This window comes from Globicephala melas, chromosome 15, assembly GCF_963455315.2.
Source record: "Globicephala melas chromosome 15, mGloMel1.2, whole genome shotgun sequence".
NCBI lineage: Eukaryota > Metazoa > Chordata > Mammalia > Artiodactyla > Delphinidae > Globicephala > Globicephala melas.
The window spans coordinates 22,890,389-22,916,575 of record NC_083328.1 but is presented as its reverse complement, the minus strand read 5'-3'; the positions used below and the strand labels follow the sequence as shown (position 1 = coordinate 22,916,575).

Here is a 26,187-nt window from a genome sequence, read left to right as displayed (position 1 = left end):
AGAATGCCACCATTGCCCTTCCCCCCTTCCCCACCCCACCACAGAAACCATGAGAATATTCTATAGCTGTGGGTGCGCATGCATGCACACACACACACACACACACACACGCAACATACATGTATGTCCCGCGTTCCCATTCTCCCCAGGGTATTCAAGCAGGTCCTGGAGAGAGCGGCATTTTTTCCAGACTCCATTCCCCAGTGGCCACTGCGGAGGTCAGGGGCACGGCACACAGGGCCAGCCTTAAGGTTAGCAGGCCAAAAGGCAGATGGAAAACACAGAACCACTGCTGCCCTGGGGGCCCCAAGTGCCTCCCAGCGCCCTCTCTAGGGAGGGAGGATTGTGGGTGGGTCCCACTGACCCTGGGGCCCCCTGGCTGCAGGGCTGTAGAATGCTGGGGAGTTAATGCTTGGAGGGCACTGGCTGTCAGTGGAGGGGGCAGCATCAGAACCCCAATTTCTTCAGGAACTGGTTTATCAAACCCGTTAGTGCTAGAAGAGATCACCCCTCCTCCAACTGAAAGGCCTTTTTCGAAAGCCTGTAAACTTCGTCTCTGTGCGGTAGGCAGCCTTCAGGAGAGAGCCCTCATTACGCTGCAGGAGAAATGGAGTCCTTCACCTTCAGCTTGCACTGGTCACTCCCCTGCTGTGAAGGATTCTTAGCACCTTCCCTGATCCCTACAGCCAAGGCTCTGGCTCTAGCTTCTTGCCAGAGCAGGGCTGTGTGTTTGACACGTCATGCCCAAGAAACATGTGCCCCGGGGCTTGAAAATGCATTTCTTCACTCTGACTCAACAGGCTGGGTCTAATCAGAGGTGGCTGCTGACAGCATAAACGACCACAGTCTAGGACCTCCAGGCTCACAACAAAAATAGAGCCCAGAACCATATAATTTGGAACTGTTTTAACATTTGTCTCTTTCTCTTCGGGGAGGAGGCATTGACTGTGATAAGGACTCTGAAATAATTCTGAAAGAATAGCAGGGCTGGAAAGTTTCTGAAGTACATTTCAACTCACATAAATACCAGAGACTCTCACTGAAAATGTCTGCCCATATATGCACATTTATTAGAAAAAATATGGGTGGACTGAGCTAAGATGGAACGTGTCATCCTTCACTTTAACAGCATGCTGTGAGGTTCGGCACAGGCGGCCCTGGGAGGGGAGGCCTCTAGACCCGGAGCACTCAGACCTCTCTCCACCTGCTGTGGAGCCAAGCTGGGCGCTGTGAAAGCCCAGCGCTGGTGCCCGAGCTGAGTGTCTCATCTCTCAGCGCTGGTGTCAGCCCTGCTTCCAAAACTGTCCTCTACATGCATGAGAAGGAGCCAGCCCTGCCCTAGTCACCAGCTTTATGAAGCTGTTTGTTTGGGTGTGGTGAGGCTGGGAACCATGCCAGACGGTTACAACTTCCTGCAAATGACAATTCCCCTAGGAAAAGAAACAAAAGCAGCTCTTCTATTTAAAGCCTCTGTAGGGAGGGGAGGGGCTGGAGGCCCTGGTTTGGTCTCTCGTGTGTTCAGTTTCCTGGGTCTCTGCATGCCGCCTGCTCGGCCTGCCCGCCCCAGACCCGTCTCTAACGATCTCGTTTTAATGGGCTGTGCATTTAAAACACGTGCGGACTGGGCTTTTAGAGTAAAATGCTTGAGAAGATACAGCATAGAGAAGTAACCAGTAAGATACTGTCTTACTTGTTTGACTTCTAAAAATTCTCCCTTGCTTCAAAGAAATGTAGTTAAAGGGCCTCTCTCGGGAGACTCTTATAGTTGGATTTGAGAGTTTTCTGTTAGCTTGGTCCTCTAGGTCTGAGCAGAAACCAGGGCCCAGGCATCAGATGAGAGCCAGTTGAAAAGGCGCGCAGGATGGGCTGGAACCCACTGGATGGTCTCTGCCGCGTTCCCGACTGGGGCAGAGCTCACTGTCTGATTAAACAAAGGAACCCAAAGCAGGAAGTTGCCAGCCAGTTAGAGTCTACCAGCCTTCCCTCCTTGTGCCTGCAGGCTTGGGACCCGACAGCGTGACCCCGCTCCTTGACAGCAGTGCTGTTCGGTCGGCTCAGCTGCTTCTGTGATGGTCACCTGGTCCAGACCGTTGTCCAGGCAGGCTCAGTTTAGGGGGCTTGAGTCTCTTCACTGTCGTCACAAAGCCACTGTCACCCAACTGCATTCTTAGCTGCTCCTTGGCAGTTTTATTGCATTGTTTTTTTCTCCACCAGAAGACTTTAAATCCTCACTTGGGAGAGGGCAGCAGGAGGGGGTAACAAAGTTGGCTCCGCAGTTAGCGTAGTCTGCTGCTCTATGGGCTCCACACATGGAAGGATGCATGGACAGATGGACAGTTAGTAGGTTGTTTGAAAAAAGCAGGAAAAAAAATATGTATTGGTCTAAGCCACATCAAATCGTTCCTATTTCCCTGGATAAAACTGTGTAGCTGCACTGGGCAAATCTGTTAGCTTCTTCAGAATTTGGATGCCTAATGTGATGTTAACCATGGGTCTATGGGAGCATCTTATAAACCGGGGCAGACATGGGAGGGTGTAGGTACCAGCACAGGCTCCAGAACTGGACGACCGGAGCTCAAATCCTCACTCTGCACTTGCTGGCTGTGGTCCTTGAGCAAGTTCCTGAAGCTTTCTGACCTCATCAGCAAAATGGGAGCGTACTGGTTTCCTATTACAGCTTTAAGTCACCACAAACTTAAAACAACCCCCATTTATAATCTCACCAGTTTGGTAAGTCAGAAGTTGGTGCCCGCTGGGCCAGTTTCTCTGCTCCTGGTTTCACAAAGCCAAAATCAAGGTGTTGAGTGGCTGGGCTCTTACCAGGAGGCACTGGGAAAAATCCACCTCCCAGCTTACTTGAGTTGGCCACTGCAGTTCCATCCGGTGTAGGACTGAGGTCCTGTTTCCTTGCTGGCTGTTGGCTGAGGGCTCTTCTCAGATTCTAGAAGCCGCCTGCACTTCTTAGCTCTTGGCCCCCTTCTACCATCTTGAAAGCCAGCAGTGGTGGGTCGTGTCCTTCTCATGCTTCAAATCTTTCTGGTCTCCCCTTCTGCGTCACCTTTCCTTTGCTTTCCTCTTCTGCTACCTGTCTCTGACTCTAGCCTGAAAAATTTCTCTGCTTTTTAGGGCTCAAGTGATTAGATTGGGCCCACCCAGATAATCCAGGATTATCTCCCTAAGGTCCATAACCTTAATCACACCTGCAAAGTCCCTTCACAGTAGCACCTAGATTAGTGTTTGGATAACCATGAGTTGGGATCCAGCTCTAAAATCCTACCTACAGAGAGTTGTGAAGATTAAACAAGGTGAGCTGTGTAAGGCACAGAGCTCACACCTGTCACAGTGTAAGGACCCCATACCCGCTAGCTGCCAAGGAGCAAAGCAGACACTCAAGGCTCCTGGCAGCACTGACGTCTGCAGCAGCAGCCAAGAGCACCCAGCCAGGGTCCGGGCGTCAGCTCTCCAGGACCCACACAGATGTGCGATCTGACCTGGTCCCCTGCTCAGGCCCACCTGCTGACTTGGGCCTTCCCAGGTCCCTTGTTTACCTTGGGGAGCTGGTATCTTTTCTCCTGGGCCTGTTGCATTTTGGAGATTTAGTTTCCCTTCTGTCTTTACCATTCAAAGCTGGGGTTCAGGTTTGGTCTACTCTGACGTTTTGGCTAGACTTTACTTGTTTGAGAGTACCTTTCACATCAGATCACTGAGCAAAAGAGGAATGATCTGGTGTGAAGAATACCTAATGGTTCCTATAAAAGCTGGGCATGGGCACCAGGCATTGGGGAGCATTATTCACGGGGAGCTGTCTTTGGTCTTTATTACCAGCACCCAGAGGGTGGGAATAGTGACTGAAACTTTGGGTGGCTTGAGGACACGTCTGTAAGAGACATATCTTACCGTTCAGTTTACTCCTGTTCTTGCATTAATGCAAGACGGCCTATCAGTGCTGGGGTAACCCGGGGAGGTTAAGCAGCTCGCCCTCCAGAAGATCCGTGGTAGAGCTGGCCTTGGAACCCCTGGCAGCGTCAACACTGGGCCGGGCCTGAGCCCCAGTGCCAGATAGTAACCTCTTTTTTCTGTATCAGGCCCTAAAGCGCCAGAGCTCGTTGGGCCTTTCTTTCTTTAACAGCATCTTGGCCCATGGGGACCTGCGCAGTAACAGGCTCAACCAGCTGTCCGTCAACCTGTGGCACCTGGCACAGAGGCACGGCTGTGCGGACACCAGGACCATGGTGAGGCGAGGCAAGGCGAGGGGAGGGGTGGGGGGAGTGGGGGCCCTCACAACGCCCACCAGGCACGGCTGTCCTGGCGAGTGACGCAAGCCCACTGGCCAGGCACAAGTGGCCTCAACACAACATCAGGGCCTGGACATCAAACAGCCCCAGTCTCCCCTTCCAGAAAGGTGCCAGGCCCTACAAAGTACAGATGGCTCTCCGTATCTGCAAGTCTGGCATCCTCAGATTCAACCAACCACAGATCAAAAATATTCAGTGGGGGGAAAAAATTCCAGAAACTTCCAAGAAGCAAAACCTGAATTTGCCACCTATCAGCAACTATTTACATAGCATTTACATTGTATTAGGTGTTATAAGTCATCTAGAGATGATTTAAATATACAGGGGGAGGTATGTAGGTGATAAGCAAATACTACACCATTTTCTATAAGGGATTCAGTATCCTCAGTTTGGTCCCGGAACCAAGGGACCACAGAGTAGTATTAAGAATTAATTCCCTCTGAATAAAAACCACATGTATGAAAACACCAGTCATTCCTGGTGATTTTAAGAGCAAGCTATAATCTAAGGAGTCTTATTTAAAAACTGCTGGTTTCTTCCCCTCCCTTCTCTGCTAAGAAAAAAGCCAGAGCTCCCGATATGGCTGATTTGTTGGAGCCCTGAGTTATGAACCAGAAAGGAGATGAGTCTTTCTCTTTCCTCCTAGGTGAAAACTCTGGAATACATCAAGAAGCGAAGCAAACACCCAGACATGGGGCATCTGACCGAGCTGGCCCTCAGGCTCCCTCTGCAGACGAGGACCTGACCCTAGGGGCTCTGGTGCCAAGTCCAGAAAGACCTGTTTCGCGTTTTTGTTTTTATTTTTACACACGTACAGATTGGCTTCTCTACTAGATTATTCTGCCAGTGAAGTGAACAAGCGGGAGCTGGCAGAGCATTCGAATCCACTCCTGCTCACTGAGCACAGCATCTTAGTGTTTCTTTGCACAGGTGGCCTTCAGATGGGCCTTTAGGGAAAAACTGAAGAATGCAAGTAACATCTTTCCTTTCTGGAAGGTGTTTTTTAATTGGAAAAAGAACCTTGAAAAGCAGTCCACTTTGACAGACCCACTGTGCCCTTTCCCTAATTTGCTTTATATCAAAATCAGCTCTTGACTGGATTTAGAATATGCTGGTGGATTAAAGGAGAAAGCGAGGTCAAATCTGAGATTCCCTGTGGCTTCGATGGAAAATATACTGTAACTGAATAAACCTCCTGAAGGAACACTTATGTTCCTGACTGTTCATTTAATACAGTTGACTCTCATCCGGAAGAGAACGTGTCTAAACATACCGCCTGGTTTTCTTGCAGCCATAACCCTAAACAGCATACGATTCTGTCTACTTTTTTATCAGTTTGGTGGAATCTCATTCTTGTATTACCACTAATGAGCTTCCACTGACATTCTGAATCAGTAAGAGCATTAGTATTGGTGGTGGTGGTGACTCACAGCCTAGAACCCCTTGTGCAGGAAAATGCATCCAAGCTGTGGATTAAAAGTGCCCCCAGGGGCTTCCCTGGTGGCGCAGTGGTTGAGAGTCCGCCTGCCAATGCAGGGGACACGGGTTCGTGCCCCGGTCCGGGAAGATCCCACATGCCGCGGAGCGGCTGGGCCCGTGAGCCATGGCCGCTGAGCCTGCGCGTCCGGAGCCTGAGCTCCGCGACGGGAGAGGCCACAACAGTGAGAGGCCCACGTACCGCAAAAAAAAATAAATAAAATAAAAGTGCCCCCAAACTACTGTACTTTTGGAAGGTATACACTGAATGTAGATAGACTACATTTTACCTCTACTCTGTGAAAAGCCTGATTACAGTTCACACAGTAAAAGTAGCTAAAATAATTTTTTTTAATTTACATAAACTCATGTTTTAATTGAATAGCTTGGGACCAAGAATATGCTATGGATTTTCCGGCTGGCTTAATAGTGAACCCCACGAGAAAACGGCCTCCGTTAAGGAACAGCGTGTACTGAAGAATGCACCTCAACTGAACATAACAGACATTCAGAAAGCACAGTGGTATTGCTCAAATGTTCCCCAGTGGCCTTTATTTCACAAATTATTTTCATTAAAATTACTTCCTATACCACTTTTACTATATACTATTCAAATGAAAATCAATCGGCAAATTTACAAATTATGCACTTTTAAGTCATCTACTTTGAGGCTGTACACATCAGACAGCATCAGCGCCCAAGCCTGAGTCAGTGAATTCCTAATGCTCTTCCATTAACCTGGACTTGGACTTTCACGTTCGGTCAGGTATCCGTTACACCAAAGCAGCCTCTGAACCATATGTTACCTGGCCCAGGCGGAAGCTTAGATTTTCTATGTTCTTGTGTGGTTTCCTCAGCCTGTTACTAAATCAATTAGCCAGTCTCTGAAGACCATGGCCTACACGAGGTGAAGTCTACTACTGCTACTACATGAAGGATGATGGACCAACAACACAAAAAAAATCAAAAAATTTTAGGAAATAAGGTGAAAGTGAGAAAAACTTCTGCATGAGGCCTGTATTAATTTTCTATTGCTGCTTTAAATTACTACAAACTTAGTGGCTTAAAACGTCACAATTTTACTACCTTACAGCTCTACTGGTCTGAAGTCTAGTGGGCTTACCTTCAAAGTGAAGGTGTCAGCTGGGCTGTATTCCTTCTGCAGGCTCTAGGGGAGAATCAGTTTTCTTGCCTTTTCCAGCTTCTAGAGGCCACCTGCATTCCTTGGCTGGTGGCCCCTTCATCTTCAAACTAGTGACAGCTTGTTGAGTGTTTCTTGCAAGTCTCTTGACTCTTCTGTCCCCTCTTCTACTTTTAATCCTGGATTATCTGGGTAGGCCCAGTCTAATCATATTAAGGTCAGCCGATTAGCAAACTTAAGTCCATCTGCTACCTTAAACTCCCTTTTGTTTTGTATCACAACATATTAACAGGTTCCAATATTAGGACTTGGATGGGGCGGGGGAGGCACGGGGGCATTATTCCAACCACAAACCTGAACAGTTCTAAGTTTGCAGAGCTGAACACACAATTTTTAAGGGGAGAACTGTGTCTATCTGGCAAATACTTTTGATGGGCCAGTCTAGTTACGGAAAGGTGGCCTCAGGGAGGGGCCTAGTGGGCTAAGGCGAAAGAGCAGGAATCACCCCAAGGAATAAAAAAGTGGTTAAGAATCACGAGGTCTGGGGAACGGCTGGATAAAGGCAGTTATAAGGAGGGAAGGACCTTGCCATAGGAGGAGGGTCAGTCGGTGAGCAACCCCCAAGGGAGAAACAGCCGACAAGTTCAAGAACAGGGTTGTTACATATTCAGCTAAGACCTTGGCTGTGCTTAAATACCAGACCTCCCACCCATCTCTCCCAGACTCTGAGTAAAAATCCAAAAACCGCCTTGTTCCAGTGGAGACAGGCTGTGTGCTACATGGAGTCAACAAATGAGGAACAACATGGGAAATCACACCACAGAAACTTGCAGACAGCTTGAGGAGGGCCCAGGACATGGGGAAAAAGGGGGATAGGTGACTCAAGACAATGTTGTTTAATTTACGAAAGGACGGAGGCCCAGCTAACTGCAGGGCAGGAGCTGTCACTAGAGCAACAGTGGTCTGCACCTACGAGAGCAGCCAGACAAGGCTAAGTTCAATCTGAGGACACTTGGCATCTCGCCGTCTGGGCTGCCCAGCCTTCTCTGCTTAGACCCTGCTTCAGGAACAGACTTTAATAACCTTCCCAAGCCAAGTGGAACTCATTCAGCCACACTGAGCTAGAAAGTCAAATCCTATCACACACAGACTGAAGACACTGAACAGCAAGAGGGGAAAGGCCTGACCACCACACCCTAGTGAGAGCTACCACTGTGGGGACAGGTCAGGGACAATCGCTCAGCCACTCTCCGGAAGCACCCGGTAGATGGCTGAGCACAGTCCTTCCTGACAGCCGAGCAGGCCCAAACTGTAGTGTGATCTCTCAGCAAAATAAAAACGATTAGAGAAGCAGTGGTTGGTTCCCTTTACACTGGGCAAGTTCCTGTAGTGTGGATCAAGACTGGGAAAGATTTATTCCCCTGTCGGAATGGGATGTGCCCTGAAGCTAACTCAAATGCAGAATCTTACCGTGTAGGCCTCTTCCGTTACGCATCTCAAGGTGGAATCCGTGAAAGGCCAAGTGCACCTTCCGAGGGAAGTGGCCCACCTGAAGCACTGCTAACACAGACTCGTAGGACTCTAGACCTGGCCGATGCTTGCTGGTCAGGGCCCAGGCAGGCCTGCCTCACCTCTGCCCCATGGGGCAGTAGTGGACCCATGTTCATCTCACCAGCACCCGAACCTCAGTCTTCCTTCCTGACTGGCCTGAGAGTCTCCCTCCACATGCCAGGGGCTGGCTCAAGAATGGGTATGTGACCCACTGCTGGGCAATGAGTTATGACAAAAGGGCTTCTGGAAGTTTCCTTGAACCACAAGAAGGTTTTTCTTCTTCCTCTGTAATGGTCTAGTGTCTTGATACGCTGCCTGGAACTGCTACAGCCATCTTTCCACCAGCCTGATGAAGCCAACACTGAGGATGATGGAGCAGAGAGGAAACATTCGTTTCCTTCATGGGAAGCTGAATCAACCCCCTACGACAGGACAGGACTCCCTGCCACGTCAGAGGCTGAACTTCCTGGCTGTCCAGGCCTGCCTGAGACAGGATGTCTGTAGCAGGAGTTCAAGCCAAGTGGTGTGAAAAAGGCCCAATTGGAACTGATATTTTGGGAAGCAAAATGCTAGGTGAATGCGGAGAAGGTGGTCACATGTCACTCGGGTGGCTGTACCTGGAGCTTTGTGAGGCTGGCTGTAGCCTCAAGGCTTGGAAACACTGATCCCAGGCTGATGAGGCAACGCCCTGTCATCCCCACGTCTGTGCCTCCCGGCAGTCGACCTCCTCCAGGGAAGTCGCCTGGGATTCTCCTCCTCGTGATTGAAAAGAATCCAATAAACACGTCCCTGGGAATTAATGTGCCTTCGGCTCACGTGGAGGACTAACCACCTGCTCTCTAAAGCGCCTGTTCAGAATGCAGTTAAAGCAGAAAGGTGAAATGCAAGCTTGGCACTGGGGATGGAAGGAGACGCAAAAGGCAAGATGGGTTTAGAAGCACACTTCCCAGCAGCAGAGGAAGCTCAGCCCCATCTGCCTGGTGGCATCCAAACGCCTCTTTGCCTGTGGCTACTCTGAGAAGGGGGAGGGAAAATGAGCTTGCTTCTCCTGTTTACATTAATCCTGCTTCCTGTTTGAGATTTAGGCATGTAAAAAGCTTCTGTTTCCTCAATGGAGACATTTTAATCCTCAATGAGTATTCTGGGTGAAATTCCCTAGAGGGGACATTCAGTGTGGTGAACAGTGACATCGGTCTTGGGGCACAAAAGTACACTTGGCACTTACTGGTTGGGTGACCCCAAGCAATGTTATTACTTCATTCCTGAACTTGTTTCCTCATCTATAAGATGGGGATAATAATAGCACCTGTTTCAGAATCATGAAGATTAAATACATTAATGCAAGGGAGACACATATGTGCCTGGCACACAGTAAGCACTAGACAAGTGTGAGCTACTGCTGTTGATACTCACTGTCTTCAACAGGGACGGAAGCTTCACACAGAAAACAGGTTTCAGCCACTCCCATGTTCTCCTGGTTCCTGAAACGAGCTGCCCTCACCCCAGTTTGTCCAAGCACATCAACATACTTGTCCTTTATCTCTGCAGGAGTTCGATTGGAGACAACTGTCCTATGGCTTTCATCTGCGTAAAAGAACCGTTTTGGGGACAAGACAGGAGAGTTTAATCTTCAAACTTGACTGACTTGGATGCATTCCTGTCAATATAAAAGATTCTGTCCGGAGCCGTGGAGAAGCCGAGGCCCGCCCTCCGGCTGTACTTCCAGCTCATGGCCCGGTCGTAGTCCTGCTGCAGATTCTGCTGCAGGGTGTCGGCCACCTTCTTGCTGAGGGCCATGTTGGGCCTGCCGACCGTGTTAGGGGGGCGACTGAATGAAGGGGACAGATTTTTAAAGCCACCCATGAGTTTGAGAAATTTCAGTTTCTGTTCCTCATTTTCAAAGCCAGCAGTATCCCATTGGCCAAACTGAGTTCCCTGTGGTAAGAGAAAACAGGTGGTTACTTTCCTGGCCTCCGAAGCATCTTCCCTTCCCCAGCCCCCAGCCTTGCCCGGGAGGACCCAGATGATCAAAGGCTTACTGCGCGCCAGGCACAGCACTCGCAGGCACAGCGCTGGATTATCTTAACTCCAACCAGAGCCCTGTGAGGAACACTGTTGGTTCCCACTCTCCGGATGAAGAAATGGAGGTTTGCAGCTGGACCGGGGGCACAAGCCTACTTGGTAACCCTGCTGGAACTCCATCTTGGGTCTGGCCCACACCAGAGCCCACCCTTCACACTGAGTTGCCCGTCTGCCTTACTCCTTCTCCCCCAATTCACGGCAGACAGTACGACACACCTCACCAGCTGGCTACTCATCCATCAGCCTAAGGTTTCTGTCCTTTGGAGGGTGGAGAGGGCAAGCGGGAGTCTGAAATGCATTTCTCTTCGCAGAAGTGCTGCACTTCATAGCAGGAAAGGAGTGGAGGCCCCGGGAGGTGAAGGGTCACATGAGTCGGATGCTGAGCTAGCCCAGGAACTCAGGGGTCCCGATTCCTGCCCAGAGCACTCTACAACCCACGCACGAGTCGGCCATGTTTGAGAAAATACAAGAGAGCCCCTCAGAGCAGTGGCCCAAGAGAAGACTCCCTTCCCTCCCGTGTCTGTGGCCGAGGCCAGAAACCCAGCTCCCCATGAAGACTGTGACTTCAAAGACTCAGGATCGAGTCCCGCCTGCGTCACCCGGGTAAAGTACCTTAACCCCTGAGCCTCAATGTCCTCATCTATAAAACGGGGGCGTAACAGCCCCCGACGGGGCTTCACTGAGGCTCAAATCAGGTTTTACACCAACAACTCAGAGCCCGACGCCTGGTTCGCTTTAAGTCCTCGAAAACTGCTCCTCTACCCAGCCCACCCCACCAGGATTGCTGACCTCTGTGCCGCCTGGGAACTCGCCGCCTGTGAGCCAAATGCCAGCCTAGCACTTATTTCTAGGTCGGCTTTGGGCGAACAGTAAGAATCAGTCATTGCTACAGCTAGCTGCCCTGAGTGAACTGGTGACAAGCTCTCCGAGCTTCACAGTGCCCCCAGTACAGGCACTAACAACTGCTTCCCCAGCCTTCACTTTCTAGAAGGAGAGGCCACCTCTGACAGCCCCGCACTGGGTCTGAGGAGAGAGCTGCCAGAGGCTGCCCAGTCCTGTGAGCTGCCGACCCACTGAGAGGGGACCCGGTCTCAAATCCCCACCATGTGCCTCAGCAGCCAAGTGGCCCCAGGTCCCAGGAGGCAGGGCCACCTAAAGCATCCCCGGAAGATCCCAGCCCCTATGCCCCCGGACCACCCTCCTGCTGTCAGGTCCCTCCAGGTATAGCCTCTGGGCCACTGCTCTGGATGACGCTGCCTTGTTTCTGGCCTTCCTCACTCAATCATGGAATCTTATCAGCTCTGCCCAGTTCAAGAGGAGGGAGAGAAAGGAGACACTAGAGGAATGACATAACAAAGCCCCATTCCATACCCCTCTGGGCCAGAGCATGAGTCCCATTTTACAGGTGTGGAAACTGAAGCTCAAAGAAGGGAAGTTACTTGCTAAAGTCTCATAACTATAGAAGGTGGCAGAGCCAGGAACTGATCTCAGGTCTTTTGATCCAAAGCAACTGTTCTTTTCTGTGCTACACTAGGAAAGCTTAAGACAGTGTTACAAGGAAGCAAGTCCTTCCGTCATCTGGATCCTCTGTCCCCCTCTCCCAAATCCATGTCTATTAACAAGTTCTCTTCTCTCCCCTGTGCCCTCTCCTCTACCCCAGTCCCCGCTGCCCCACATAAATGCGCTCCAGCAGTTCCCACCGCCCTGCCCACCGCACCCTCCCGTCCCTCTCCAGCCTGACCTAGAGGTCCCCATGCCATACACTCTCCCGTGCCACCTCCTGGGGCCTGGTTTGGAAATTTCCCATTCCAACTGGACCAGAGGCCTGCCACCTCTGCCCCTGCCCCTGTCCCAGCAGCTTTCTCAGGGTACCACCCACTGCTGGAAGGAGCTCGCCATCACGTGTCCCCAGCGACTGATGACTGGGACACCCTGCCCGTCCAGAGCCAGAGACAAGGTCCACGCTGCTTAGCTCAAGCGGCCAGCTCTCCAGGAGGGAGGCAAGCACCCGCTTCCCAAGAAAGGAGAGTAGCTCAGGACGAGCTCTGTGGAGCAGGGAGCCGGCTGGCGGGCGGGAGCTGCTTTGGGGCCAGATGGACTTGGTCTCCCGCCCCTGCAAGGTGAGGAGGAGACCCCTCGCGGAGCCCAGCGTGAAACTTACCGTCTGCTTCCTGGTGTCAGAAGCTTCCGTCCTGCCCGACTCACGATCGATCTCTTCTTGCAAGGCCTTTCGCCTCACCTGAGCAAGGGAAAGGAAAGGAAAGAGGGCAATTAGACAGCCGGTTTTGAGCTTCAAACCCAGGACAGAGAGGAGGTGGGGTGGGGGGACTGGAGGGGGATGGGCAGCTTTGTTCTGCTGCAGGCCGGGGGAGGCATCTGTCAAAAATACCCTCTAATCATGTAAGGGGCAATCCCTTGGCCTAAAACATACAGGCCTCATTCACCCTTCTTTTCCATTCCTTAAGAATGAATCTTCCAGCGGACTGCCCTGGCGGTCCAGTGGTTAGGACTCGGCACTCTCACTGCCAGGGCCCGAGTGGGTCAATCCCTGGTCAGGGAACCCCGTGCGCTGAGTGGTGCGGCCAAATAAATAAATAAATTAATGACTCTTCCTAGACACTGAGGCTTTTCCACCTTTAGCATTAGAACCTCTTCTGTTTGTAAGAGCCACCTGGGTGGAAATTTTCTCAAAACACATGCCCAAAGCCCTGCCTGTACAGAAGATATTGTATTTAACTTTCTTGCTGACAGCATCGTCTTCTAGAAAGAACACAGGCTCTGGAGTCAGGCACAGGCTGGTTTGAATCCTACCACTGCCATTAACTAGTTGTGTGGAAGTCAATTAATCTTTCTGTACCGTGGTCTATTTATCTGCAAAGAGATGGAAATGTCAGCTACCTTGGAGGATAAATGGGAGACAGAGAACTGCGATACTGTGGTTTATAGTAAGAAATATATGACAAGAAATATATATATATATAAACTCATCCCCATTCCTGGCACAGAGTTCCAAAATCCCTAGGAATTTCCTAAGTGATGGGAACAATCAAAGTGTCCTTTGTTATGTTAATTGGGTGACTTTCGTAAGCACCTGAAGATGGGGGCTGGTTGCCAAGAGAACCAACCACCGATGAGAGGGTTGGAACTTTCAGTCCTGACCTCTGGGGAGGGGACTGGAGGAGGAGATTGAGCTCAGCCACCAAATGGCCAATGATTTAATCAACTGTGCCTCTGTAATGAGGTCTCCACAAAAACCCAAAAGGTCAGGGTTCGGAGAGCTTCTGGGTTGGTGAACACTGGAGATTTGGGGAGTGGAGCTCTCGGAGAGGGCATGGAAGCTCCACGCTCCATCCCACACAGCCTGCCCTGTGCGTCTCTTCCACCTGGCTGTCCCTGAGTTATATCCTTTCATAATAAACCAGTAATCTGGCGAGTAAAATGTTTCTGAGTTCTGTGAGCCACTCTAGCAAACTAATTGAAGCTGAGGAGGAGGTCTTTGGAACCTCTGATCTGTAGCTGGTTGGTCAGAAGCACAGGTGACAACCTGGCTTAAGACTGGCGTCTGAACGGGGGACAGGGGTGGGGAGCAGTCTGGCGGGACTGAGTCCTTCACCTGAGCGGTCTGACGGTATCTCCAGATAGACAGCGTCAGACTGAGTTGAACTGCAGGACACCGCGTGGTGTCAGGGAATTGCTGGTTGGTGTAAGAAAGCCCCCAGCCCCACGATGAATTGCGGTGCAGAACGTAAGACAAAGAGTCCCCGGCACACAGCAGGGACACCTCACACACTGTTACCAGAGAGGCTCAAGGCCACAGTCAGCGCACCAATGACCCTGTGGTTTGATACAGAAGCTTCTAGGGCCCAAGGGTTCAGGTGTGACTTTAGCTGCTCCCAGTTTGTGGCCCCTCCTCTTCTCTTCTAATCTACCACAGGCTGAAATGAGGTGACCATTCATATAGTTCAAAACTACATAAAACAGGACTTCCCTGGTGGCGCAGTGGTTAAGAATCTGCCTGCCAATGCAGGGGACATGGGTTCGAGCCCTGGTCCGGGAAGATCCCACATGCTGCGGAGCAACTAAGCCCGTGTGCCACAACTACTGAGCCTGCGCTCTAGAGCCTGCGAGCCACAACTACTGAGCCTGTGCTCTACAGCCTGCGAGCCACAGCTATTGAAGCCCACGTGCCACAACTACTGAAGCCCGCGCGCCTAGAGCCCATGCTCCGCAACAAGAGGAGCCACTGCAATGAGAAGCCCGCGCACCGCAACGCCGCAACTGGAGAAAGTCCGCGCGTAGCAACAAAGACCCAACGCAGCCATTAAAAAAAAAAAGAAACTGCATAAAACAAATCCAAAGGGCAGCTGTAGGGATGAGAGAAAATGATGGTATACTCCTATGTCAGAGTCATGCTGCTGACGGGGAACACGTGGATGTGCACTCACTGAAGCGGAAAGCAGCTCACCAGCTGAATGAAAAAAGTGAACAGAACAGTATACAGAGCATGACTGTACGCTGCTTTAAAATCACACATACACAGTTACAAAGGAAAGATCTAGAAGGATATAACAACCAAGGGTTAACAGTGATTATTAGGTGGTAGCAGGGGTCCCCAACATCTGGTCTGCGGGAGGTGAGCGGCGGCCAGTGAAGCTTCATCTGCTGCTCCCCGTCGCGAAACTGGTCCCTGGTGCCAAAAAAGTTGGAGACCGCTGGGTGGCAGGATTTCAGGTTGCTTTCCCCAAACTATTTTTTTTTTTTAAACACAATGAACTTTTTACCAGAAAAAGAAAGGGAGAGTTGGGGCAGAAAGCTTCACTTACATTGAGATCATCTGTCACCCAAAACAGAAGTTTTCTTTAAAACCGTGAGGTATTTAATAGGCACAAATTCATAAGAAGCAAAGAGGTGGCTGGTGGGCCTTGCCCCCGTGAGCGGCGGGACGCCTGGGAGAGGCGCCCAGGGCAGGGGCTGGGCCTGGACGGGTCAGGGCCCCACCTCCATCCTCCCCACCAGCCACTGCAGCCCGGGCCCCTGTCCCCAAACGACAATGACCTGCAGGAGGCTGGGGAGCCCCTGGTTCTGGGGGGCCTGCGCTCTGTGCCAGGCCCTGGACTGGGCCCTGTCAGCATCAACCTACCGAGCCTCTCCACCCCAACTACCTCAGCCCCTCCCCTCCAGGAAGAGAGGCCCCCAACACCCCAAAGGCATTAGGAACTTCCTCGCAGCATCTTGTAGGCCCCCCTCCTTGTAGTCGGCTGCCTTGCAAGCACTCCTGCGTTTCTCTCCTGGAGCGGCAGGCGGCAGGGCCACGACGTGGGCCGTCCCCACATCACACCCTGTTGCTTCTGTCCAGCAATTACTGGCTGACACAGCGTGAGGATGCAGGTAGGTGAACGGCTGCCACTTACAAAGCACAGGTCTCGGGCTCGTTTGGTCTTCACGGCCACCTACATGGGGGTCCCGGGGTCAGTGACTGCCAAAGTAACCTCATTAGTAATGGCCCAAGGCTGTACCTATGCGGTTACTATGCTGTCCTGATAGGCCTTGGGGTCCAGGATCATAAAAATATCCCAATTCTAGAATGTCCAGCTCCCACACAGGATCTGGGCACGACAGAAGCAGAAGCTGGTCCACAAGAGAACAACTTCTCCTAATGCTCCTGTACAACAACTGCATTTCTATATACTAGCAATATATACAACAATAAAAACTGAACTGAAATACTATTTACAATAGCATCAAAAATATAAAATACTTAAGGAATATTTGACAAAAGACGTGCATGACCTGTACACTGAAAACTACAAAACAATACTGAGAGAAACTAAAGACCTAAATAAATGGACAGAGATGCCATGTTTATGGATCAGAAGCCTGCATACTGTTAAGATGTCAATCCTCCCCAAATTTGTCTGTAGATTCAAGGCAATCCTAATCAAAATCCCAGCAGCATTTTTTGGTAGCAACCAACAAGGTAATTTTAAAATTTATACAGAAGTGCAAAGGACCTGAACTAGCCAAAGCAACTTAAAAAAGAACAAATGCTAGAGACTTATACTACCTAATTTAAGACATTATATAGTTACAACAATCTAGACAATGAAGTATTAGTGTAAAGATAGACATACAGATCAATGAAACTCAACAAGAGTCTAAAAATAGACCCACACCACACACACACACACACACACACACAGTCAACTGATTTTTTACAAAGGTGCCTAGGCAATTCAATTGAGAATTTAAAACTTTTTTTTTTTTTTTTTTTTGCGGTACACAGGCCTCTCACTGCTGTGGCCTCTCCCACTGCGGAGCACAGGCTCTGGACGCGCAGGCCCAGCGGCCATGGCTCACGGGCCCAGCCGCTCCGCGGCATGTGGGATCTTCCCGGATCGGGGCATGAACCCATGTTCCCTGCATTGGCAGGCGGACTCTCAACCACTGCGCCACCAGGGAAGCCCCTAAAACGTTTTTAACATCAAAATAACGCTAGAAACATTGGACAGCCAATAACAAGGAACAAATTATTGACACATGCAACAGTACAGACAAATCTCAGAATGATCACGCTAGGCGAAAGAAGCCAGTTTAAAAAAGAGCACATACTGTATAATCCCAATTATACACAAATCCTAGAAAACGCAAGCTACGACAGAGAGTAGTGGTGGCTACCTGGGGATGGGAAAGGAAGGGATGGAATACAAAAGGGCACAAGGAAACTTTTGGAAATGACGGGTACGTTCATCATCTTAATTGTTTAGCTGGTTTCCTGGATGCATACATGTCAAAACTCATCGAATTGTACACCTTAAATATGTGCAGATTCTTGTATGTCAATTATATTTAAATAAAGTTGCAAAAGACAAAAAAAAAAACGCTCCTGAATGGAGGCCAGGAGGTGGTGACGCGTGGGCCGGGCAGAGCACGTGCCCACTGCCTGGCTGCAGGTCACAGGGACATGTCCCCTTTTCCCCCTGCAGTGGTTATGAGGAGGGGAGGCCACAGGCTCCCCGCCACTGGAGGGGCGGCAGAGGCTGGCCTCGTTGCCTTTGGAGTCCCTGATGCCTCCGGGATCAGGATTTCGTGGCCTGCCGGGAGGCGAGTGTGCGTCTGGGGAAGGGAAGACGCCTGGGAGGATGAGGACCGGTCGTACCTGGTCTATGTGCGCCTCGTCCATGTTGCCCTTCTTTTCTAACACCACCTCCAAGTCCGTGTCTGGCTCCTGCAAAGAGGGCAGAAGGAGTAAGGCTCAAGCGGACGATGGCCTCTGCCCTGGCAGCCCAGCCGGATGAGATCGCAACAGAGTCCAGAACAGACTCAAGACTGGAGCGCTACGCCCACCCCTATCGCCCACAGAACACCTGCCATCCTTTCTCTTCCACGATTCTCCCCAATTCTGTCCTGAAGACTGTGGCCCTGACCTATCTGACAGATGGACGCACTAAGGCTCAGAGAGATGAAGTGACTATCGTGAGGTTACCCCACAGCTCAGGGACAGGGCTGACACTAACCCAGGTCTCCCGACTCAGGCCTAGAGCACAACCTTTCCCGCCAGGCGTCACCTCACTTCCCAGGGTGACACCAAACCAGCAAGAGGAGAAAGGCCAAGGCCCCCATTGACAGTGGGGGAGGAGGGGCTGGCGAGGGCCAGGGAATGCAGAGGTGGGGCTGAGGGCCTGCAGCAAACCCGAATCCCCCCGGTTCTCTCCCCCATACCCCGCCCCAGGCCCCCGGCTCCGGAGTTCTGGTCGGTACCTTCTCTCCTGCCTGGACGACCAGGACAGGCTCTAACTCTGCTTCCCCGCCCCCAGCACTGGTGCATTCCACACAGCAGCTCGGGTACACCCTCAATTTACATCATGTTATATGTCAACGCCATCTCAATTAAAAAATAATAAAACCACCTCAACTGGGCCACACCACCCGTTCCCCAGAACCCTCCAGGGGCCCCATCTCATTTACATGGAAATCCAGACCCCTGTGGCGTCCACAGGCTGCCGGGACCCCAGCTGGCCCAGCGCCCGTCACGCCAGCCTCTTTGCTCCTCCCAGGGCCTCTGCACCTGCCGCTCCCTCGGCACAGGCGGCCCCAGCCCCTCACACATCTCAGCTCCCACACAGAAGCCTTGCTGGGCCTGCATGGGCCACGCTCTCCCGGGCCACCCTCTCTCAGTGGCCTCAGCCCCTGTGGGACCATCTGACAGTAAGATTCAGGTTGGCCACTTTCCCCTAGTCCCTCAGCAGTGACAACTGCCACGTCCTTGCTTCGGGTGTGCTCTGCCTGGTACCCCGCGTCACCTGTGATGAGCCCTGGGTGGCTGTGTTCGCTCACATCACCTGCCAGGTCCCAGTGCTCAGCCCACCGCCTCCTCCCTCCCCTCCCCAGGCAAGGAAGCCCGTCAGGGTGGAGAGTACATCTCTGCCGTCTTCACCAGGCTGCCATCCCCTCCCTTCCTCCTGGTAACAGGGCCCCGGTATTCCTCTCAGAAACCAGCTCCCCCAGTTTCAGACAGTGGAGTTACAGTGGGACTGACACCCTCAGCCCCTGTCCACTGGCTTCAGATCTGGGCTTCTGGTTTGTGACCCAACTGAGATCTGGGAGAGCAGTGCTGGGACTTTCCCTGTAATCGTTTTGGAGGGGCCACCCCTCTCCTTTTGGGGGTGGCTTAACTACTATGAAGAAAGCCTGGAGTTGCTGGGACCATCTCACCACGGGGTTGGGGTGGGAAGGAACCTGATATTAAAACCAGCATGGAAAAATACAAAGTCCAGAGCTAGGGAAAGCCACACAGGCATAGCCTGCAACCTAAATCTATTTGACCCCTAAATTGTGTATCCTGAGTGCAGATAGCTATGGACATCATATTATCTCAAACTATTTGGTTCCTGAGCTTTAGATAGCAAGTGGCAAGAGTTCAGAAAGAGAGGGATTTATCTGAAAAGCTTATTCTAATTAATCCAGATCCTGAGTGCAGATAGTGAGAACTTGGGTAAAGTTTCGATAGCAAGGGATACCTGTATTATTGAGACTATTACACTAGCACCTGGATCCAGCTACACCTGAAGGTAGTAGCTCTCAAACCTTCTAGTTACATGTGTTGATAAATCCCCTTTTCTGACTAAAGGCAGTTTAATCAGGGCTCTGGCAGCTAAAACGCTGAGTGCCTGTGTGTGTGCACGCACGCGCGCGCACACACACACACACACACACTCCCAACTTCCACCCCTATTCTCCAAAACACTGTGCTTCTGAAGGAAGCCTACCTCCTCCCAAGGTTCTCCTGCTGCTCTGCTCTCCTGCCTCTTCTTCTTCCTCTTCAGAGCGGGCTCCTCAGTGTCTGTCTGCTCTGCCTTCTTCTTGGACTTCATTTTCTTCTTCACAGGGGCCTTGGGGTCATCTCCTATTGGGATGTAATCCGGAGCTTCAACTTTGACTGACTTCTTTTTACTTCCTTTCCTACGGCTGCTCTCCACAGACCTGGAGAGCTCAGGGTGCCCCAGGGGGGTATCTCCCTCCTGATGGGTTTTCTTTTTCTTCTTCATCTTCACGTTGTGCTCCCTGGGGCTCCCCTGCTTCCGTTTCTGTCCCGAGGCTGCCTGCTCAGGGACGCCACCTTTCCCAGCTGAGCAAGTGTACAAAGCGTCCCCGGCCTCACAGAACCAAGGGTCCCTGGCTGAGAAGGCTGTAGCTCCCTGCGCCTTCTTCTCCTTCTTGTGTTTTCTGAGCTTCTTGCCAACTCTGGTCACCTCCTCGCCCTGCCTGGGGTCTGGGGAGGTCTTCACCCTTGAGCCAGGGGACACGGACTTTCTCTTCTTCTTCTTTTCCCTACCAAGGGACTCAGATGGACCAAGTGCCTGCTTCCTGGGGCTGGGAGATGGCTCAATCCGTCTGGCACGTAACATGGTCTCAGGTTCTAGGGGCTCCTCGCAGACGGTGCCGTGACCCTTCTTCTTCTTCTTTTTCTTCATTAGAGGCATTTCGGGTGCCTGCTCTTGGACCACATTCTTCGAGGGTGATGTGGCTCTTGTGGGACAAACCTCCGCAAAATAACTGTCACTGTTTAAAACCGAGTATTGAGTCTCTGGTTCTTTAACTACCTTCTTCTTCTTCTTCTTCTTTTTCTCTGGGAGCCCAAGGCCCAGGTCTCCTTTGTGAGTCTTAGTGATCATTCCTGAAAAAAGAAATGGTACAAGTTATCCCCATACCAAGCCACCCTGAGTACAATTCCACTAGGTATTACCAAAAGTCACGTTTCCTGGAGTGGATGGTCTGAAAGGTTAGGGGCTGGGAAAACGGGCATGATTCCTGTGGAGCAAAGGGAAATATGATCGAAGAAGCAGAATGGAGTTTAAATCCTGACAGCCCCGGGTTGAAACCCAAGCTGCTCCCTCACCTTAAGTCAATCACCTACCCTCGCTGGGCCTTAACTTCCCCGGCTGGAAATGGGTGGAGATAACACTTCCTTCCTCGAAGAGCTGTTGGGAAGAATAAACGATAATCCATGGAAAGTGCTTGGTACATCATTGACTCCCTTTCCTAACCCCCTTCCTCAAACCTCTTAAGCCTACTCTTCTCTCCAGAAACGTACCCTGTGCCAGCCACTGAGGGCACAACTGCACTCAAGCCACAGGCCAGGCACGGCCCCCAGGGCTTACCTTTTACAGGACGAAGGGGACAGAAATCCTGAGGTCAGCTCCTCTTGCTGACTGTCACCAGAGGCAGTAACTGTGACACAATTAATCCATTCCCTTGCTTCATCTAAAGAGCGCTTCAGCTTTGCGTCTGGAAATTAACTGCCCCCACCTGCACCGAGGGTGACTTACTCTTCTAATTACCTTCCCATGTGGCTAGTAATGAGAGCAGCAGCAAGGTATGGTGAGGAGCCCCAGCTGGGGCTGAGGACGCCTGCATTCAAATGGTGACTCACATACTCTTGCCACACAGCACTGGCTTCTCCGGGCCTGAGTTTTCCTATCCATAAAAGAGGCACTGAACCAGATCAGATCAGAGGCTAGTGGGGGAGGGGGGAGGGGAGGGAGGAGGGGGAGGGGAAGAGGGAGGAGGGGGAGGGGAGGAGGGAGGAGGGGGAGGGGAGGAGGGAGGAGGAGGGGGAGGGAGGGGAGGAGGGGGAGGGGAGGAGGAGGGGGAGGGAGGGGGAGGAGGGAGGAGGGGAGGGGAGGAGGGGGAGGGGAGGGGAGGAGGGGGAGGGGAGGGGGAGTGGGGCCACATCCAGCATATAAGCCTGTTTCACTGTTTTTAATTTTTCAAATAAACTGCCAACATTTAATGATTGGAGAAAACATAGAGCAACCTTGAACACTCAGCTTTTTTTTTTTTTTTTTCTCCTTTGGCAGGGCTGGGTGGGGGTCAAGTACATTTCAGCCTCCATGAGAAGCGGTTGGGTCCTCAAGTACATTTCAGCTTCCAGTCGTACTACGTCTCTCACACCAGTCACCAGCCCAGTTCCTGCTCCCTGGACTAGATGATAGATGACATGGTGCCACTCAAGGAATCCAGAAACAAACGGCCTCTCACAGGAGCTTTGGACAGTGGGCAGGAAAGGCCAGGGAGCTTCTCCATCCTGCAGCTTTCTTCAGAGCCCAGAGGGTCCATACTGGACCTGCCTCTTAGCTGCTTCAAAATGCCAGGCTAGGCCAGAGCTGTAGCTCAAGTTCACTCACAATTGAAAGGAACACTCGCTCGCTTACTCCTGCCTGTCTGGTTTTCTGCTGTATTCCCAGGGCCCAGCTCTATACCTGGCACAGAGTGGGTGCTCAATAAATACTCACTGAACGAAGGAAGGAATGCTAGAGACACAGAGGTGAAAAAGAGATGACTCTGCCATCAAGAAGCAGGTAGGTGTGGGTGGGAAAGACGTGTGTTAATGATACAGGTGATAAAAGCAAGCACAGTGGTAAGGTCAGGGTAAGAGAGGTCATCTAATCTGGCCTAGCAGTTGTCAGGAAAGTTTCTGAAGGACAGAGGTTTCCAGCTTGGCAAGTGCAGGATGCCGGTGCTAGTCCCTAAGACAAAGAAACTGAGGTGGGGTGGTAGCGGGGGAGGCGAGGGCGGCGAGGGCTGAAGGAGACTGTCTGGTTGGAACAGATGCCTTGAGATAGCCATGTGGAGATGTTGGTGGACAGGTGGATGAGGCTGAGGTGACTGGGCTGACATGGGTGACGTAAATTTAGGAATATATGGATGGTAAGTAAGCCTTGAACAGAACGAGCCTGAGACAGAACCTTAAGGAATACTAACGTTTAAATGGGTGGGCTGAGGAAGAGGGGCCTGCAAAAGAGAGGGACAAGGTGCAGACGTGGAGAGGGTGGAGTCAAGGGCGCCAAGGGTGCCTCAAATGGAGGAGTGGTCTAGAGATCGAACAAGAACAAAGAAGCCAAGGGAAGGCTGTCCCCAACTTAATCCCCTTCTCTCCCCATCTCCGCCGTTCAAATCACTGTAGCATCCTCCTCTTTAACACTGAAGATCCTTCTCTTCAAACCTGAGACCCTAAATGTATTCATTCCTTCAAGGAAAAGGGAAAATGAACCTTACAGCTTCTCCTGCGAACGCAAATGCTTTCTCCAAAAGCGCTTTTTAAAGTCTCGCGGTAGCCTCGTGAGGCTCGGTGTGTGTAACCCATCTCAGAGACGTGAAAACTGAGACTTGGAAGCTTTTAATTTAATTGCCCTGTGTCCCAAAGCCAGCAAGGGGTAAAACAGGGATTCGAAACCAGCCCGCATAACTTCAGAGCCTGTGCTCTCCGCATAATGGCACCAACACCCCACTCCCACCGCAGGCTCACTAGCAGGAAGCAAGAGAGCCGGGAGGCGAAACTGCCTCCTCAAAGGCTCTACCGCGCCAAGGCTTCCGCACCAACACAGAAGGAGGGATTACGCCGGGTCCCGGGCCCAGCTCCAAGGCGGGAGAACTTGCTGGAGACTGCGGCCTCAGGCCGGGGCGAGCGCACACCGGCGACGGGGGGGAACTTGAATCTGAGGGTGCGGGTCGCCCTCCAGTCCCTCGGTTCTCCGCGCAAGTCCCCAGGCCCAGTCTCCAGCCCCAGCTCCGTCCTGCCTGGTAGGCGCCCTCCTCACTCACCCGAAGGCCAAACTTCCCCGCCTCCACGTGAGAGCCCACTCCGCCGTGACCCGGAAGTCAATCTCGACTCGCTGCCCCCCCCCGCAAGATGTGTTTACTTCCGGGTCGAGGCCTAGCGGGGAGCGCGGTTGCCGTGGAAACTGCAGCCATGGCGGCTCCGGGACAGGTGAGCGGTGTCTCTCAGCGCTTGGAACGGGCGCTTTCAACTGAGTCGTGCATCACCGCCAGGACGCCAGGGCCCGTCGTGTCTCCCGTGTCCCTGGATCTGCGCGTCTCGCCGGGACAGGTTGCGGAGCTGCCCGGCAAGAACCTGTGGGAGGAGATCTGCGAAGGTAGGCAGCCCGGGCCGGCCGAGAGGGGCGTGACTCGGGCGGCCAGGTGGGGCCGGCGCTTCCTGGGCGCCTAAGGTGCGTCCGGCGGCTGACGCGCGAGGCCTCCTGGCAGCCTCGCAGCGGGCCCGCCGGGCTCCCCATGTTACGTAGGGGAAACAGAGGCTCTGAGAGGCTTGCCCGAGGTTAGGCAGCGCAGCCTCCAGCCTGCATCCATAGTCAGGTCGAAGGCAGGGGAAGGCGGAATAAAGGGGACCAGCTGGTGTGGGCCAGTGGTGCTCAAATCTCATTTAGTGAACAGGAAAGAATCGCTGGGACGGAGATGGGGAGCTTGTTTAAAACATAGGTTTCCAGGCCCCGCCCACAGGGCTCCTAATGGGGTGTAGGGGATCTGCACTTTGAACGAGCACCCCAGGTAATTTTGATGTAGATAATCTGTGGCCCACGCGTTGAGCAAGCCTGGTCTAGACAGATTTGGCTTTAATCCTCTTCTTCTTAGCCTTCCTTAAAATTCGTAAGTGGAGTTTGTTTAGTTCACCTTCTTTTGTGGGCCTACAGGTACCCTTGATCATGAGGTCCCGCAGTACTCCTCACATACGTTGGACAGGTTAGGCATACCTCCGAGATGTTGCAGGTTGTGTTTCAGACCACAGCAATAAAGCGACTCACAGGAATTTTTTGGTTTCCTAGTGCATATAAAAGTTATGTTTACACAATACTGCAGTCTATTAAGTGCACAATAGCATTATGTCTAAAAAACACTGTATATGCCTTAGCTTAAAGATACTTTATTGTTGGGGAATTCCTTGGCTGTCCAATGGTTAGGACTCCGTGCTTTCACTGCCCAGGGCCCTGAGGGCCCGGGTTTAATCCTGATTCCACAAGCCCTGCAGTGTGGTCAAAAATAAATAAATAAATAAATAAAAATACTTTATTGCTAAAAAATGCTAACCATCATCTGAGCATTCAGTGGGTTGTAGTCTTTTTGCAATACTAATGTCAAACAGCACAGTTCACCATGACAAGTGTAATAATAATGGAAAAGTTTGAAATATTTTGGGAATGTCCAAAATGTGACACAGACACAAAATGAGCAAATGCTGTTGGGAAAATGGCACTAATAGACTTGCTTGATGCGGGGTTGCCACAAACCCTTCAATCTGTAAAAAACTCAATACCTTCTAAGTGCAATACAGTGACGCACAATAAAACAAGGTATACCCATATGTTACTTATCCTCGGTAAAGTGAGCATAATAATGGCACCTATTTCAAGGTGTTAGGAGGATGCAGCTAAAGGGGCACTTCAGAAAGGGCTTAGCAAATGCCCGATTTACACCAAGAGCTCAGTGTATGTTGCTCTTAATAATGCTGGGTGTTTTTTTTCCTCCCTAAGATTGTAAACTCCTTGAGGTCAGGAACTCGGATTTTTCATTCTTGTGCCTACCATCATTACTTCAACTGTCTGAAACAGCACTGTCCAATAGAACTTTCAAATATGGTAGCCACTAGCCACATATGGGTATTGAGCACTTGAAATGTGATTAATGCAATTTTATAACTGAATTTTTTGTTTTACTTCTAATAAGTTCTAATAAACTTACACAGCTACATGTGGCTAGTGACCACTGTATTGGACAGTGCAGGTCAGTAAATGTTTGTTGAATGGAGGAGAGACTGAATGTACCAGTATATGGGACTAGGTAGAGGGAGAGAGAGCCGTGAGTTGAGAGAAGTGGAAAATACAAAGGAAGAAGAGAATAATGGACTCAGAGTTGATAGATGCCCTGGAAGGCCATCTATTTCAACTCCTACCCAGTGCTTGAATTCCTTCTCCTGTATTGCATTATACCTAGAAAAACCTTTTTCATCTTGAATGTTCTCCGTGTAACTTCTACCCTTTGCTCCTTACCCTCCTGGTGCTATGATCCAAGTTGCTAGTCACTCTACCATTATGAAAACACCCAAATAGAAGGTTGTTATTGTGGCTGTCTTTTCCCCAGAGCTTTCACTTCTCCAGGCCAAACAGCTCTTCATAATACAATTGACTAGTAGTGTTTTGTCGAGGAAGCTGCTCAACCTCATCTCTAAGAGGGGATAATCCTTGTACTTACCTCACAGGGCTGTTGTGAGGCTGGAATAAGATAATGTATGCAAAGGTGCTTGCACAGAGCCTGGCATTTAGAAAGTGCTCAATAAATGTTCGTTATTGT

General features: G+C 51.2%; 3 protein-coding genes across 11 annotated transcripts in view; 2 read left to right on the top strand and 1 right to left on the bottom strand.

Moving 5' to 3' along the window:
- VPS35L (VPS35 endosomal protein sorting factor like) overlaps positions 1-5,505 on the top strand; it is a 129,402-nt gene extending 123,897 nt beyond the window's left edge. For both annotated transcript variants that reach the window (XM_030847144.2, XM_060285773.2), the window contains exons 30-31: positions 4,086-4,232; positions 4,942-5,505. In XM_030847144.2, coding sequence (XP_030703004.1) covers positions 4,086-4,232; positions 4,942-5,040 — 246 coding nt within the window. In that variant the 3' untranslated portion in view covers positions 5,041-5,505. The remainder of the gene's footprint in view (positions 1-4,085; positions 4,233-4,941) is intronic.
- KNOP1 (lysine rich nucleolar protein 1) lies at positions 54-24,258 on the bottom strand. 2 transcript variants are annotated; one of them, XM_030847156.2, is made up of 5 exons: positions 23,647-24,258; positions 19,812-20,719; positions 17,702-17,770; positions 12,707-12,784; positions 54-10,398 (listed from the first exon to the last, which is right to left on the bottom strand). In XM_030847156.2, the coding sequence occupies exons 2-5, from the start codon at positions 20,715-20,717 to the stop codon at positions 10,087-10,089; spliced, it is 1,365 nt and encodes a 454-aa protein (XP_030703016.1). In that variant the 5' UTR covers positions 20,718-20,719; positions 23,647-24,258; the 3' UTR covers positions 54-10,086. The 2 variants fall into 2 exon arrangements, with proteins under 2 accessions (XP_030703016.1, XP_060141758.1); XM_060285775.2 differs by lacking the exon at positions 23,647-24,258 and adding an exon at positions 20,960-21,022.
- Positions 23,728-26,187, top strand: part of IQCK (IQ motif containing K) — a 144,870-nt gene continuing 142,410 nt past the window's right edge. For 2 of the 7 annotated variants that reach the window (XM_030847162.3, XM_030847158.3), the window contains exon 1: positions 23,729-23,978. In XM_030847162.3, the coding sequence (XP_030703022.1) occupies positions 23,735-23,978 (244 nt within the window). In that variant the 5' untranslated portion in view covers positions 23,729-23,734. Of the gene's footprint in view, positions 23,979-26,187 lie in introns of all 7 variants that reach the window. The other 5 variants (XM_030847161.3, XM_030847157.3, XM_030847163.3 and 2 more) reach the window with 4 other exon arrangements.